The sequence below is a fragment of the Phyllobates terribilis genome, unplaced genomic scaffold (assembly GCF_046119375.1).
Source record: "Phyllobates terribilis strain yellow unplaced genomic scaffold, ASM4611937v1 Scaffold_8__6_contigs__length_399053987, whole genome shotgun sequence".
In the NCBI taxonomy this organism is placed as follows: domain Eukaryota; kingdom Metazoa; phylum Chordata; class Amphibia; order Anura; family Dendrobatidae; genus Phyllobates; species Phyllobates terribilis.
The window spans coordinates 82,732,058-82,748,538 of record NW_027362768.1 but is presented as its reverse complement, the minus strand read 5'-3'; the positions used below and the strand labels follow the sequence as shown (position 1 = coordinate 82,748,538).

Sequence of the window (16,481 nt, the reverse complement as noted above, 5' to 3'; positions counted from 1 at the left end):
ATTTAACAAACTTCCCCATTTATTATATAGAAATATAGGCAAATTTGTGAGTGAGGGTAATATGATATTTGCATGTAGCTGAACAGTGGCCCCCCAGACTCAATGTTGGCACCCCAGTCCGGCACTGTGCCAGTGTTATGGATAAGATATTACAAAATCTTATCCATGCACTCCAAAGAAAACTGTCATCATAAACAGATCAGCGCTACAGATTTTACAGCCAAAGTGCATCAATTTATGGTACAGAATTTTGTTCTTTCTTACAAATGTATGCACGCGTACAGACCTGCATAAATAGCAAAAGCAATGTGCACCGAGCCTCAGGCGCAAGCCTCATCACTACTGCGTATTTGTAGCTAGTCGTGTGGTTGGCCTGTTCTGTCTTTTATTTATAGGATAGTCCTTGCTAAAGAAGCATGGAGTGTAGGGTCAACTTTTGTCAATGTAAAAAAAAAAATTCAATTGCAACTATCAATTCCACAAAATTAAGTTAATAAAGTACTTGGTTTAGCAGCTAATGTGTTTATGAGCTATAAGGAAGTGTATGAATTCACTGCTATTGCCCTACACATCCATCCATCCATTCACGCTGCTATTTAGTGTTATGTGCAAATGGGACACAGGACGCTGTAAGTCATAAAACAGACTGTAATTTGCTGACAGACTACGGCAAGGTTCACACTGCGCTCAGGCATTTCAGTTATCCATATCACTTTAAAGAGCCCACCAAACATGCCCCAGACATATGCAAGTGTAAACTACATCGGTTTGAGCTCCCTTTAAATATAAAAGTATATCATACTGCATGAAATTAGGGGCCTGTATAGATATACAGTGTGTATATAGAGAGAGAAAGAGCAAGAGAGAGAGAGAACTTCCCCATTATCCTGTAGACGGTAAGCCCGCAAGGTCATGGTCCTCTCCCCTCTGTACCAATCTATCATTGTTAGTTTATTCACTGTAATTTATATTTGTATTTAGTATGTAATCCCTTCTCATGTACAGCACCAGGAAATCAATGGTGCTCTGAAAATAAAATAATAATAACTGTGAAAAACTTTTAGGCAAATGTGTAAAAAAATTCAGCAAAGCTAGAATGCTTTCACTTTTTTACCTTTATCGATTAACAATGCAAAGAAAGTTAACAAAAGTCAACTCTAAATCAAATCAATATTTGGTGTGATGAGCACCTATTGCCTTCAAAACAGCATCCAGTCTTCTAGGTACACTTGCACTTAGTCAGGGATTTTGTAGGATTATAGTCAGGTGTCATAGTAACCAATTATAACAAACAAGAGAGTATGATCATCATTTTCATATGTAGGTTGAAACACAGTCATTAAATGAAACAGAAGCAGCTGTGTATGAGGCTGGGTGTGGAACAGACAAGCATTGCTACAAAGGTGAGGTTGTGAAAGACAGTTTCATGTCACAGGTCACCATGTCACCATGGCAAGACTGAGCACAGCATCAAGACATAAGATAGTTGTACTGCATCAGCAAAGTCTCTCCCATGCAAATATTTCAAAGCAAAGTGGGATTTCAAGATGTACTGTTCAAGTTCTTTTGAAGAAGTACAAGAAATGGGTAATGTTAAGGACCGTATATGCAGTAGTTGGCCAAGGAAACTTGGTGCGGCAAATGAAAGATACATCATGCTTTCTTCCCTTCAAAATTGGAAGATGTCCAACAGTGCCATCAGCACAGAGCTGGCAGCAACTCCTGGGACCCAGCGACACCCATCTACTCTTTCAAGATGTCTCGTCAGAAGTGGTCTTCATGGAAGAATTGCAGCCAAAACTGATTAATCAAAATGTGAAATATTTGTCTGTAACAGTTTGTTTGCCGAAGGGAGAGCGGTACAATAATGAGTGTCTGCAGGCAACAGTGAAGCATGGTGGAGGTTCCTTACAAGTTTGTGGCTGCTTTTAAGAAAACTAATTTGGGATTTGGTCAGGATTAATGATTAGAGATGGGCACACCTGAATTGAAACGTTTGCACTATATATACGTATAAATTGAAAAGCATAATGTAGTTGACAATGCTTTTCAAATCCATTAAAAGGGTTGTCTCAAGTTCTCAAATGGGTAAAATAAATTTTACTTCTTACTAAAAATCCCCTCCGTTCTCAAGGACAGAGAGATTTTTAATTTCATAATGTACAACTCGTAAGGTCTCAGAGGTGGCCTGTTGTCTAGGCAAGAAACATGCGCCACTTGCAGGCTCTATGCTTTAGAGACTTCTCATGCTGTCCTGAAGCTGGAAGGATCGCTGGATCTGGCCGGCTTCAGTTCCCCGGCCCTTTTTCCATGCTACAGAGGCAAAGCTGCCCCTGAGAGAAGCCTGGGAGAGCAAGCAGTTTGGACGAGGAGCGCTCCAACCCTGGCAACTAGGAACCTAAGAGGCTTCTGAAGATACAAGGTGAGAACAACTCTTTAGTTTAGGCCACTCTTTTGTGAAACATGTGTCTAAGCCTATCGGCATACTTTTTATGGTATATACCCCAAATGTTGGCTTCTTACGAATCAGCCTTTCAGTGAAACCACACGATTGGGTGAACGATCTATTTCTACAATAAAAGGACTATATAAGATAATGGTTATTTAGGACATTTGTCTAATATATTCAGAAAATGTGGAGCTATAATATTAGCCTTCAATGTCTATAAAGAAATGATTTCTTCATACAAGACGCATTCAGGTCTTTTTACCTGGACTTTATAACTGGACTCCAGCAGATGAATAATAATGGGTGATTTATCTTCTATGTGGGAAGATCCATCAGCTAGCATCACCACTTACTGATAATTTTTAATAAATAGGATTTGTTGCTCTGTCACACAGAGAATAGTCTCCACGGAGTCACATTAGTCTCCAGACTTAGGAAAAGAGAAAGGTAGGGCTGACGGTTATTGTGAGAGTCACAGTAGGAACTGTAAGGTCACAGTAGGAAGACACTGCCTGCCCGCGGCTAAGGAAGAGGATTAAAAGAAATACACTGAAAGATATAAAGTAGAAAAACACTCTCATTTTTTTTTGGGCCATCAACTTTACTTTACGTGAAATGGAGATTTTCTAAAAATATCTTAATTTTAAGAGTTAGTTTATTTCTGAATCCCAATTATATTATCTGAAACATGGATTATTGCTTATAGTTGCATTAGATGTAAACTTTATTTTATGGAGAAAAAAAAACTTTTGGAAGCAGACATGGATCAGTTGTCTTTTTTAGGTTGCTGCTTTTATTTTCCACAACTGGACAAAAATGACACTTAAAATATTTATGAAGGAGATTAAGGTAAAATCTTGAAGACTCAGGAACCAAATATTATTTTCTTCCCTATTTGTTGGCAGGCTTACATGGCAGACTTTTACCAATGGTATAACAAGTTAATCAACAAGTTTTAACATGGGCCAAAGCAAACTTTATGGGGGCTAATGATCGTTCATACAATGGTTTGGTCCCCATACAGTTTTCACATTGTCGAGACCACATCTAGTATTTATACATGAAAAAAAGTATATATGATCAGCCAACGATTGATCATTTTGCTCATTTGTCAGCTAATCGCTTACAATGGCTAGGAACACTTGTATGGACAGTTATTGACCCATCTAGAAAGCCCTGCAGTCTCTGTAAGCACCAAAGTATTACTTCCAGACTACTACCGGGGTGTAGCTATCCAGACTACTACTGGGGTGTAGTTATCCAGACTACTACTGGGGTGTAGCTATCCAGACTACTACCAGGGTGTAGCTATCCAGACTACTACCAGGGTGTAGCTATCCAGACTACTACTGGGGTGTAGCTATCCAGGCTACTACCGGGGTGTAGTTATCCAAACTACTATCAGGTTGGAGTTATCCAGACTACTACTGGGGTGTAGTTATCCAGTTTACTACCGGGGTGTAGCTATCCAGACTACTACCAGGGTGTAGTTATCCAGAGTACTACCGTGGTGTAGCTATCCAGACTACAACTGGGGTGTAGCTATCCAGACTACTACCTGGGTGTAGTTATCCAGACTTCTACCGGGGTATAGCTATCCAGACTACTACTGGGGTATAGTTATCCAGACTACTCCCGGGGTGTAGTTATCCAGACTACTACCGGGGTGTAGTTATCCAGACTACTACTGGGGTGTAGCTATCCAGACTACTACCGGGGTCTAGCTATACAGACTACTACCCGGGTGCAGTTATCCAGACTACTTCCGGGGTGTAGTTATCCAGACTACTATGGGGATGCAGTTATCCAGACTACTACCGGGGTGTAGTTATCCAGACTACTACCGGGGTGTAGTTATCCAGACTACAACCGGGGTGTAGTTATCCAGACTACAACCGGGGTGTAGCTATCCAGACTACTACCGGGGTGTAGCTATCCAAACTACTACCGGGGTGTAGTTATCTAGACTATTATGGGGGTGTAGCTATCCCGACTACTACTGGGGTGTAGCTATCAAGACTACTACTGGGGTGTAGCTATCCAGGCTAATACCTGGTGTAGTTATCCAGACTACTACCGGGTGTAGCTATCCAAACTACTATGGGGGTGTAGCTATCCAGACTACTACTGGGGTGTAGCTATCCAGGCTACTACCGGGGTGTAGCTATCCAGGCTACTACCAGGGTGTAACTATCCAGACTACTACCGGGGTTTAGCTATCCAGACTACCGGGGTGTAGCTAACCAGGTTCTACCAGGGTGTAGTTATCCAGACTACTACCGGGGTGTGGCTATCAGGTCGTGCAGGGGTAATAGTCGCACCCATGCACTGAAGTCTAGGGACAAAATTCATTCTGCCCCAAAAGAAGATACCAGTATAGGGCGAGACGGGTTTCATGAATTCGTTGGAATTCTGGGGGAACCGTTACTCAGGGCAACCATAGGCTGCTGCTTCTCTCAGGCACACGATAGATTTAGTTGCTGACCAGACACATCTGACAAGAGTCTTTTTCGACAGTTTAACAGTGGAATTTAATCTGAAGCACGGCCAATGCAATTCAGGGATATTACAGCAACAATATTCATTACAGTACAGTTTATTAAAGCAGGCGCAGTAACATCAGTCTCTTCAGTAGTATAATTCAGCACAGAATAGATCTCTTAGCAGCACACTTCTATGCCTACACAACCACAGGCTTTTCCTTCACAAGTACTCAGCATTATTTATCCTGCATGGAGATGGAGCGGGGGAGGGTTTGATGAGGGGGATGATCCCTATGACAGATTCCTTCCAGTCCTTATTTTTCTGCCCGATAATACTCCGCACTGTTAGCTCAGAAAGTCTATCTGACCTGTGTTTAACTTCCCTCCTGACCTGAATTCTGTTCCCTTGCCTTCTGTGAGATACAGATCACATACCACCTTTCTCTTTGGCTCCAGCCAGACAAAAAACAGCTTCCCCACAATCCCCCTGGGGCTCTACTAAACACTCCCTGTCTCCTGTGACTGTGTTAACTCCTCTAGTTGCTGGATGCTTCTGGAGCACAACACTTCCTGTCTCCTGTGCTTGTGTTACTTCTAATAGTTGCTGGATGCTTTTGAAGCAACAGCGCTACTTCTGCATGTCACATAAAGCCAAAAATGACAAACATCCAAAGGGCTCGTGCAGACGACCGTAATAATCGGACGAGTGCTATCTGTCATTTTGACGTATAACACTCGTCTATGGAGCCATACAGATGTCCAAGGAAAAAATCACAACATGCCCGAGTTTTGATATTCAGATCGTGCTTGGCCATGCAAGTCAATGAGTGCATGCAAAAGATCGGACTGCGCTCAGATGACATCTGAATGCGGCCTGATTTCCACGGACTGACAAAATGGAGACGATAGAGGATTTTTTTTCTCCATTTTCTCATCCGAGAGAATCAGATCACACTATGCTCACACTCAGACCGTGATTAGAGTGCCATTTGCATAAGTGATCCAATTCTCTTGGATGAGAGGCTCTTTGGCCATCTGCACCTGCCCTAAGAAAGCAATCCATGCAGAAGCCACCCCTATAGCATTGAAGTCAAGGTGGGGTCCAATGGTGCGGCATGTGGCCCATATGTGTATGCCAAACTTCAGCTGATTAGAGTGCAGTTACCTGTTCCTGTTCCTGTACGGTCAGACACATCCATTACACAATACACAGCAGGGGCACATTTATAAGATTATCTCAGCACAGGAACATTTTGTGGAAGTTATTAATATTCCAAGATCTATTGATTAATATGTTGATTAAAATTAACTTTGTTGGGGGAAAAACCCTTTAAGTAAATTGCACCAAATTCATTGGCCTGAGCCTTGCTCTTTCAGCTGCCATGCACCAGTGTCAGAAATGTACTCCATTTCTGTATTAATTTACGTCACTTTTGTGGCATAAATTATGATGAGTTTCCAACATGCAAGATAAGGTATGGCCAGGAGGCCATCACAACAATCACAGCAAACCTACAACAGTCCACAACATTTTTTAAATCCCAATCTTGGTTCTGGCCTCCTGTCCATGTCTTATCATCTGTTTGGGTTATACTTTTTTTTTACATCACCAGTGAAAAAACTTGAAAACTCTGTTAACCTTTTAACTCAAAGAGGTGAGGAAAGTGACCAAAGACAGTGTTTTTTTTTGCCCAGGGATTGTGAGGATGGCAAAGGTTGTAGCCACGGGGCTGACACCCAGCAGGGGCTACTTATTATGGCCCACTCGGACATTCCAGAAATAGCTTTGGTGATCCCTCAGAGTTTAGAAAGCAGCAGGTTCAAAGAGCTAATTAACCCCTTAAGCAAAACTATCTGTAGCCGGGAATAAAAGTCCTTCTAGAAATGTTCAACATCGTCACTAAGTACTCTGAACCAACAAATACAGAACGGTGTCTAGGTATATTTGGGAAAAAGGGAAATAAATTCCACATGTCTTCAAACAAAACATAACTGAGAAAAGATAGATTTACTACTGGGAACTTATATATTCTTGGTCATTCTAATAGGGGTTTGTTTATTTTGTTTTATCTTCTCGGCTCTGCTACATCTGTATTATTATGTAATATTACGAATACACTTCTATTACCACGAGGAGCAGGACTTTACAGTAAACTCATCAGTGTCTTCTCACAATGAAAGCTTTACTGTATGACTAAAATGAGGGGGTCCAAGTCTCTTTTTATTGGAAAAATGGCCACTTATACAGGTTTTTTATCACTCTTTTTGCCACTTTTGCTATGTTTGTTTTTCTCTGCAACTAGAAATTGGCTGTAAGTCATCAGCAGAATACAAGCCACACTTTTTGTGTACTTTCTTCATACTTTTTATGCATTTTTTGGGTGCCTGTATTTTTTTTCCAAACACAACATTCTCTAGGTGTGGCCTTTTATAAGCGTATCCATAGGCTTCTATAAAAAAATTCAAGAACATCATGGTGTTTTAACAAGCCTTAAAAAATGCTGCAGATAAAAAAGTATGCATGAAGGTATCCTTAAGAGGACTCAATCCAGATAGACATGATTGAATAGAAGTAAAATGACAGAGAACATACGGTGCACAAGGCAGACCTACAAGCCGGGCACAATATTGTCCCTCAAGTAATTTTCTTGCTGATCTTGATGAGGGGGTGCAGTGGAGTCAGACACTCCTGATTCATGAAGAGGCACTCACCTAGTCATGAAAATGAAGCCTCTGACGATTGCTGTGCGCCTCTGTGCTCTAAGCCAGAAATCTTACTCCAGTCATGAATTGGACAAGCTGTGGCGTCACGCCAATTCCGTGACCCCCTCCCGCTCCAGCTCCTACCATTTTAGAGGAGTTGGAAGAAACGGGCATGAAAATACCAGAAGTTGCACATTTTTTGCACAACTCCAAGTTGTGGCAATCAGTGTTGGACTGGGATGCCAAGGGCCCACCAGCAACCCACTCCAGGGCCCGTCCACATGCAAATGTGACATTATCCTCAATCACATCACAAATGTATATAACAATGAGCTGGGTAGATTGTTACATGAATAAGATGCCGCCTTTGTCTGTATGTAGTGATTCAGGTATATTGTGCCAAGTAGCGATCATATAAGAGGGGGTGGTCCGAACTTGCACAGGGGCCCACCAGAGGATTCTCCTGTTCTCCTGTGGGCCAGTCAAAGCCTGTTGGCAACATATTGCGAGTTTTCAAAGCTTTTAAAACACTTTTTTGGCATAAAAGCCTTGGTGAATCGGGGTTGAGTTCAACACAGTCTGAGCGATTCATTAAGACTAGCATAGTGCACCCGCTGGAGTACACTGACCTGATTCATAAAGTGTCTTAATGAATCAGGTGTGTCTGGTACCCAGGGGGTGATGTACATTTATGGAGTAAGTTATGCCACTTTTTGATGAATTTGACAGGCAGGTGTGACCATGCCCAGTCCCACCTATGCCATGCCCACACTATGCCAATATTGGTACAGCTGGTCAGGAGTCTCCTGTGTAACACCCAAAGTCGCAATATTTTTGCACAAAAATATTGTAACTTATTAACCCCTTTACCACCTTGGGTTTTTCCGTTTTTGCGTTGCTGTTTTTTGCTCCCCTTCTTCCCAGAGCCATAACTTTTTTTTTTTCGGTCAATATGGTCGAGTGTGAGGGCTTGTTTCTTGCGGGACGAGTTGTACTTTTGAACGACACCATTGATTTTACCATAACGTGTACTGGAAAATGGGAAACAAATTCCAAGTACAGTAAATTGCAAAAAAAGTGCAATTCCACAATTTTTTTTTTTTTTTTTTTACCATGTTCACTAAATGCTAAAACTGACCTGCCATTCTTATTCTCCAGGTCATTATGAGTTCGTAGACACCAAAAATGTATAGGTTCTTTTTTATTTAAGTGGTGAAAAAAAATCCAAAGTTTGTAAAAAAAAAAGTAAAAATTGTGCCATATTCAGAGTCCCGTAGAGTCTCCATTTTTCGTGATCTAGGGCCGGGTGAGGGCTTATTTTTTGCGCGCCGAGCTGACGTTTTTATTGATACCATTTTGGGGCAGATCCGATGTTTTGATTGCTGTTATTGCATTTTATTGCAATGTTGCAGCGACCAAAAAATCATAATTCTGGGGTTTAGATTTTTTCTCTCGTTACGCCATTTACCCATCGGATTCATTATTTTTATATATTGATAGATATTCTGAACACGGCGATACCAAATATGTGTATATTTGACATTTTTTTCATTTTGAATGGGGCAAAAGGGGGGTGATTTGAACTTTTATTTATTTTATTTTAATGTTTTGAAAAACTTTTTTTTTTTTTTTTTTACACTTTTTACTTCCGTCAATAGTCTCCATCTGATCGCATGTGTTACACATAGCGGGGCTTCAAAAGTGCTCATCTGCTATGAACACTAACCGCTGGGTGGCACTCATAGCAGATCGGTTATGACAACCACAGGGGTCTCCTGCAGACCAAGGTTTGTCATGTTAACCTATCGGCACCCCGTAATCATGTGACGGACGCTCCGATGGGCGGGTCTGAGATCCGATATCTTATTGCCGAGAAATTCACGTTTTTCTTATATGTAAATGACCTCTTTCAGGCTATGGGGAGGACGCTGCCTGGAAGATAACTCTGCCTCTAGAGATTACTTTACATGAAGGGGGAGTTACCAGTGTGAGACAAGTAACTAACACAGAACAGGAGAAATGAAATTTGTCTTCTTGAAAACACATTTTCTGCTTCTCCCTGAGCTATTCTGTATTACTACAATATTGCAGCCCTGCCTGCCTGTGCTATGGAGCTGAGAGGAACCTGCAGATGTGTCAGGTATAATCACACACAGCTCTGCAGTGAGGTCAGGAGAGCAGCCAGCGGCCATCACATATCACACTGGTAACTCTCCCTTCATATATAATAATCTCTGGAGGCAGAGTTATCTTCCTTGCAGCGTCCTCCGCATAGCTTGAAAGAGGTCATTTATATAAAGCGATAAAAGATGGTTTATCAACAACAAGGCGTCTGATATGAGACACACAGGGATCACTCTCCTCAACAGTCTATGACCTGTATGTCCTTATAAATATCTTTAGGTCAAATGTGGTGACAGATCCCATTTAATGAATCAGCCCCTATGTATATGCATAGAAAAGATATCCATTCCAATGGGTGCATAATCACCAGATAAAGAAAATGAAATAAAACATATAAATAAGAAAACATATCTAATATTAACCTACAAAGCATTGAGTTACTGCATTAATAAAGAGAAGGATAATTACTCAGTCATATGAGAAATCTGAATCTGAATTAGCCAAAACCAAAAGTCTGCGAGCTTCTAAACCGCAGAAACCTCATCACTTTTTATGAATTGTTACAATACCTCTGCCATGTAATTTAATGATGGAGACACTGGCATCAATAATTGTAATTCCACAGTAACATCATCGTAAGGGCTTGTACACACGACCGATTATTATCTTGGACGAGTGATAGCCATGGTTTTCACAGATATTACCTATGATATTCTATGAGGCTGTGAACGAGTGCGATTATCTCACTGACAAAATGGAGAAGGTGGAGAAACTTTTTTTTTTGCTCTCCTTGTCTGAGAAAAACTGATGCCGCTCTGATCAAAGTCTGATCAAAGTCTGATCAGAATAATCGGACTGTTTTCCTCGGATGTGGAGAACACGGTCGTGTAACCCTACCCTAACAAACATGAAATCAGTTTTCTCCACCTGGACTACTGAGTGTCACAATGTGTCCTATAGAGAGGAGCTGATTACTGTATATAGTATGGCTCATCAATCCGTTCAGCACCTTGGACAGATCAGGTCATGGAGTGCAGCCAGGTACAGTAGTGCCTCAAGAATTGCACAATACTTGGATGTGCTGTAAAAAATGAAATATACTAAAAAATTGGCCCACTGATAGCGGGAGCCCATCCCTGATGATGTGTCTGTGATATATGAAAGCATGTTATAAAGGTGGCTCATAGCTATTTGTTGAACTACCTGACACTAAAATGATGTCCCATTTTGTATATCCTAATAAATTGAATAAAATGTGGCATGACATTGTCATTAAATATCAAACATTAATTCCTGAAAACATGCAAGTACACACAATATTTCCATAGAAATCCCCGGTCACTGAGCACAATATAGTCCTGGATTGTGCTGCAATATTTTGTCTATATTTCGAGATAATAAGCCGATTTCAATGTCGTTGGTTCATTTAACAAGAAATGATCTTGACCGGATTGTGAAGAGAATTAGACATGTTTATACATTAAAAAAACTAATATTTATTTATGGTAAAGAGTTGAAAATGGTGCAAGCATCTGTGCCACACTTGTGACTATTTCGCTGACATTTGTGCATATTTTCTCCATGTCTAATTTAGGTCATCCCTGCATTGAAATTTCTGAAGAAGCAAATCAGCTGTAATTACAATTTTGCAACATTTTTAGCAACAAAGTGCCAAATCCACATACACATTTACATTGGTCTAGTGTGTGCAGCACAACATGGCAAACTCCATGCCATTTTTGCTGTTAAAAACAATCTGCAAAATGTCCCTTTCTTAATGTATTTTGATGTTCGTTAAAGTTGTTAATGTTTGTTATAGTTGTCAATTTATTTGTAAATTTTATAGGGGAGTAACAGAGGAACAACACAATGTAGAGTTCTAAGAAAAGAAGATCAAGAATTATTATTTCATGAAGAATACACGTATTTAATGACATAGACATGTCAGGTGAACTGATGGGTCTCCTTTAAGTATCGGATTTTGATGTCTTTTATTTATCTATTATGTCTTCCAAATGGCTTAAATCAAAAATGGTCATGTAAACAAAATTATAAATATATTAGTCCATAATAAGAGACACATAGACTCTTTGGGTGGGTTCACATATACCAGTTGTGTCTGGCCACAGTTGACACCAAAATCGTCAAGTATCCCATAGCCTTGCATGCAACATTTTATGATCCAGCTCCGGGACCAATCCAGCAAGACCACCGATGCACCAGATACTGGGAATGACACCATAGAATACTGGCAATAGTTTACCTCCAGTGTTTCTCCCATTTCAGAGGCAGGAAACTACCGATAGTCAGACAAACAAGTGTACAGAAAGAAGTGACAATGCAGAAAGTAAAAGGGGTTGTCTAGAGAAAACAAGTTGTCATCTGTCCACAAGATCGATAATAACTTGTTGATCGTGGGGTTCTAACTGCAGGGACCCGCACCAATCGGCAGAAGGGGGAACCTTTATCTCCAATAGAATGGAGCAACAATGCACATGTTTGACAGCAGCTCCATTCATTCACTACCGGGCAGCTGAGCCCTGTGTTCTGACTTTTCCAGCAGCCCTATAGAGAATAAATGGTGCAGCGGTTGGGTGTCTGCCTTGCTGCAACACTTTGTAACAGGGATAAAATTCCCTATCGTGGATAAAAATTCCCTGTTCTGCCCATCAGTGTGGGTCTCAGTGGTTGGACACCTACAATAAGCAAGTAAGCACATATCCTGCGATAAGTGATAACTTATTTTCACTGTGCGACCCCTTTAAAGGGGTTGTCCAAGACTATTTTATTTTTTTTAGGCTGTGTGCCCACTATGCGTTTTTCAAGTGTTTTTGCTGCGGAATTTCCGCAGCGTAAATGCTTGCAAAACGCTTGGTAATCCGTGCCCCATGATCCCCAATGAAAATCTGCATGTTCTGTGCCCATGCTGCGGAATTTTCCGCAGAGGATTTTCCTTGCGGAAAAATCCGCAGCATGTCCATTATTTGTGCATTTCTGCATGCGGATTTGAGGTCCCAATGCATTTGAAAAATGCAAGTCAAATCCGCATGTAAAAACGCTGCAAAAACGCGTCAAAAACGCGTTCAAAATCCGCAAGCGTTTTGACTGCCAAGAACATGCAGAAAAGCTGCAGAAATTTTCTGCCTCATTTCTGCATCGTGGGCACATAGCCTTACTGTGTGCTTAAAAACTAAGAGGCAGGTAGTTGCTAACAGAGGCAATTACCTGCCTGTCCTACCCAGCGCCAGCTCAGAGCGGTCATACTGCTCCTGCTGGAGAGTCAGCTGTTCTACATCAACAGAGTAGATCTTCTTCCAGGTTGCTCTGTCGATGAGGCGTGACTGCCGATGTCATGCTGATTTACTGTCAACTTCTTGAAGTTAGGCAGCTGTCAATCAGCATCACCTTGGCAGTCACGCCCCATCAACAGAGCAGAGCGGAAGAGAAGACTCTGCTCTGACGACATGACGTCAGCGGAAGCTACTAAATCTCTGGCACCGCTCTGTGCCGGCCAGGATCAGCGACGGGCACAACAGGCAAGTAGTTAGTAACTACCTGCCTGTTAGTTCTCAGGCCCATAGTAAAAAAAAAATAGTCCAGGATAACCCCTTTAACGTTTAATACTACAAAAGCCATTGACGTTGTATTGCTAGCCGTCGACTTCCACTTTTCTGTATCTTTCTACAACGTTCTCATTTTAATTACCTTTTAAAGGAAACCTGTAGTACTCCCAGTATTAGAATACAGTAATATACCAACATTTAAGAAACTGCCAGAGGTAAAACTAATACTTTTTTAGAAAGTACATTGAGTTTGGCAGCAGTATTCCATCTTTTACTTTTCCAGCAACAATATGAACATTGGAAGTAATGGCGCATACCCAATATTGTGTCCAATCTGATTAGATACTTCCACATTATATCCACATGTGCTGGAGATGAAGGAAATAAAGTTTCCAGGCTTCTTTTATGCCTTCGTTTGTGTGGGCAGCACAGGGAGGATACAGGAAACATGCAGGGCCTGTGTTACATACATACATGCTTTCTTCTGTATAGCAAACAAATTATTTACACTTTAGATACAAATGTTGCGTTCTGCTATTTTGCCTAGATAGTATTGGTCAATGCCCAATGCAAATAATTGCCCAACACAGACATGACTAATCCTTGTTATTTACTGGAGAATTGAATATTACTTGTTTATCTTCTTATGGATGAAAAAAATATCTCCTGACAACTTATTGATAATAATTCACATTAAGACCTCATTCAGATGTCTGCGTTTCACGTACGTGTTTAATCCTATGCTGCTATGCACATGTCCGTGTTTTTATTATCATGTGTCCATGCAAAAATCGCAGAGATATGTCTGTTTTTTTACAGAACCATTGGTGAAAAGGGCCAATTCAAGTCTATGGGTCCGAGAAAAACACAGAGCGCACACGGATGGAGTCTGTGTGCCATCCGTGTGCTGTCTGTATTTAGAAATTGCAAAAGAGAGGAAAAATTTTGTTATTTATTTATCCATATGTGAAAAACACTGATGACACACTGACCAAACACTGATGACACACTGACCAAACCCTGATGACACACTGACCAAACACTGATGACACATTGACCAATCACTGATGACACACTGACCAAACACTGATGATACACTGACCAAACACTGATGACACACTGACCAAACACTGATGACACACTGACCAAACACTGATGACACATTGACCAATCACTGATGACACACTGACCAAACACTGATCACACATTGACCAATCACTGATGACACACTGACCAAACACTGATGACACACTGACCAAACACTGATGATACACTGACCAAACACTGATGACACACTTACCAAACACTGATGACACACTGACCAATCACTGATGACACACTGACCAAACACTAATGACACACTGACCAAACACTGATGACACACTGACCAAACACTGATCACACACTGACCAAACACTAATGACACACTGACCAAACACTGATGACACACTTACCAAACACTGATGACACACTGACCAAACACTGATGACACACTTACCAAACACTGATGACACACTGACCAATCACTGATGACACACTGACCAAACACTAATGACACACTGACCAAACACTGATGACACACTGACCAAACACTGATCACACACTGACCAAACACTAATGACACACTGACCAAACACTGATGACACACTGACCAAACACTAATGATACACTGACCAAACACTGATGACACACTGACCAAACACTAATGATACACTGACCAAACACTGATGATGCACTGACCAAACACTGATGACACACTGACCAAACACTGATGACACACTGACCAAACACTGATGACACACTGACCAAACACTGACCACACACTGACCAAACACTGATGACACACTGACCAATCACTGATGACACACTGACCAAACACTGATGACGCACTGACCAAACACTGATGACACACTGACCAAACACTGATGATACACTGACCAAACACTGATGACACACTGACCAAACACTGATGATACACTGACCAAACACTGATGACACACTGACCAAACACTGATGACACACTGACCAAACACTGATGATACACTGACCAAACACTGATGACACACTGACCAATCACTGATGACACACTGACCAAACACTGATGACACACTGACCAATCACTGATGACACACTGACCAAACACTGATGACGCACTGACCAAACACTGATGACACACTGACCAAACACTGATGATACACTGACCAAACACTAATGACACACTGACCAAACACTGATGTTACACTGACCAAACACTGATGACACACTGACCAAACACTGATGACACACTGACCAAACACTGATGATACACTGACCAAACACTGATGACACACTGACCAATCACTGATGACACACTGACCAAACACTGATGGCACATGGATCCAAAACACTGATGGCACCAGTACCATTTTTTGCATATGTGAAAAACACTGACGTCTGAATGAGGTCTTAGGCACATTTGTCAACAATTTTTTCCCAAAACTTTTTGAATTAAAATGTTGTTATTTTAAGCTATTCTACCTTGTAATAAATATTACACCCTGTTCACAAAAAATAATCATCATACTGTCTAATGATGAACTTCAAGGAAGATAATATAGGCCGAACTTGCTGGTAATGCTACAAAAAGCTAAAAGAAATAACTAAAAGCATTGCCCAGAACAATATCCACTCTGCACAGCTCCTGTATACCCACAAACCGATGAGGAATTCTGTAAGATTGATATGACTAGTCTATACAGGAACAGGGCAGGACACAATACAGAGGCCTCATTCTGGCACTTACTTCTCGTAGTCATTCCTGCAGTACAGTTTCTTGTCTCTGTAGAAGCAGCTGCTCTCCAAGGGTTCTTTGCAGTCACAGCACTGTGCGCACTGTTCATGCCAGAGACTGTCACTGATCCGCAGCAGAAAGCGGTCACAGATGACGCGTTCACAGCCCTCGCAAACCCACTTCTGATCCAGGGCTCGCCCTGTAACATAATGACAATATCACTACAACATAGAAAACAGACAGATTTTATTAAAGTGATTCTAAAATGTCCTGGGGACAGGGGGAGAGCAGGAGTTGGGGGTCATATTATTGGTATTATAGTAAATATTCTGTGAATAGTTATCAGAATCATGTATTTATAATGCCGGGTGTACTTATTTATATATACT

The 16,481-nt window shown here is 41.2% G+C and overlaps 1 protein-coding gene across 1 annotated transcript in view; it reads right to left on the bottom strand.

Annotated features, from left to right (window-relative positions):
* Positions 1 to 16,481, bottom strand: part of LMX1A (LIM homeobox transcription factor 1 alpha) — a 170,225-nt gene that overhangs the window by 149,450 nt on the left and 4,294 nt on the right. The window contains exon 3 of the mRNA XM_073643072.1: positions 16,105 to 16,291. Within this exon, the coding sequence (XP_073499173.1) occupies positions 16,105 to 16,291 (187 nt within the window). The remainder of the gene's footprint in view (positions 1 to 16,104; positions 16,292 to 16,481) is intronic.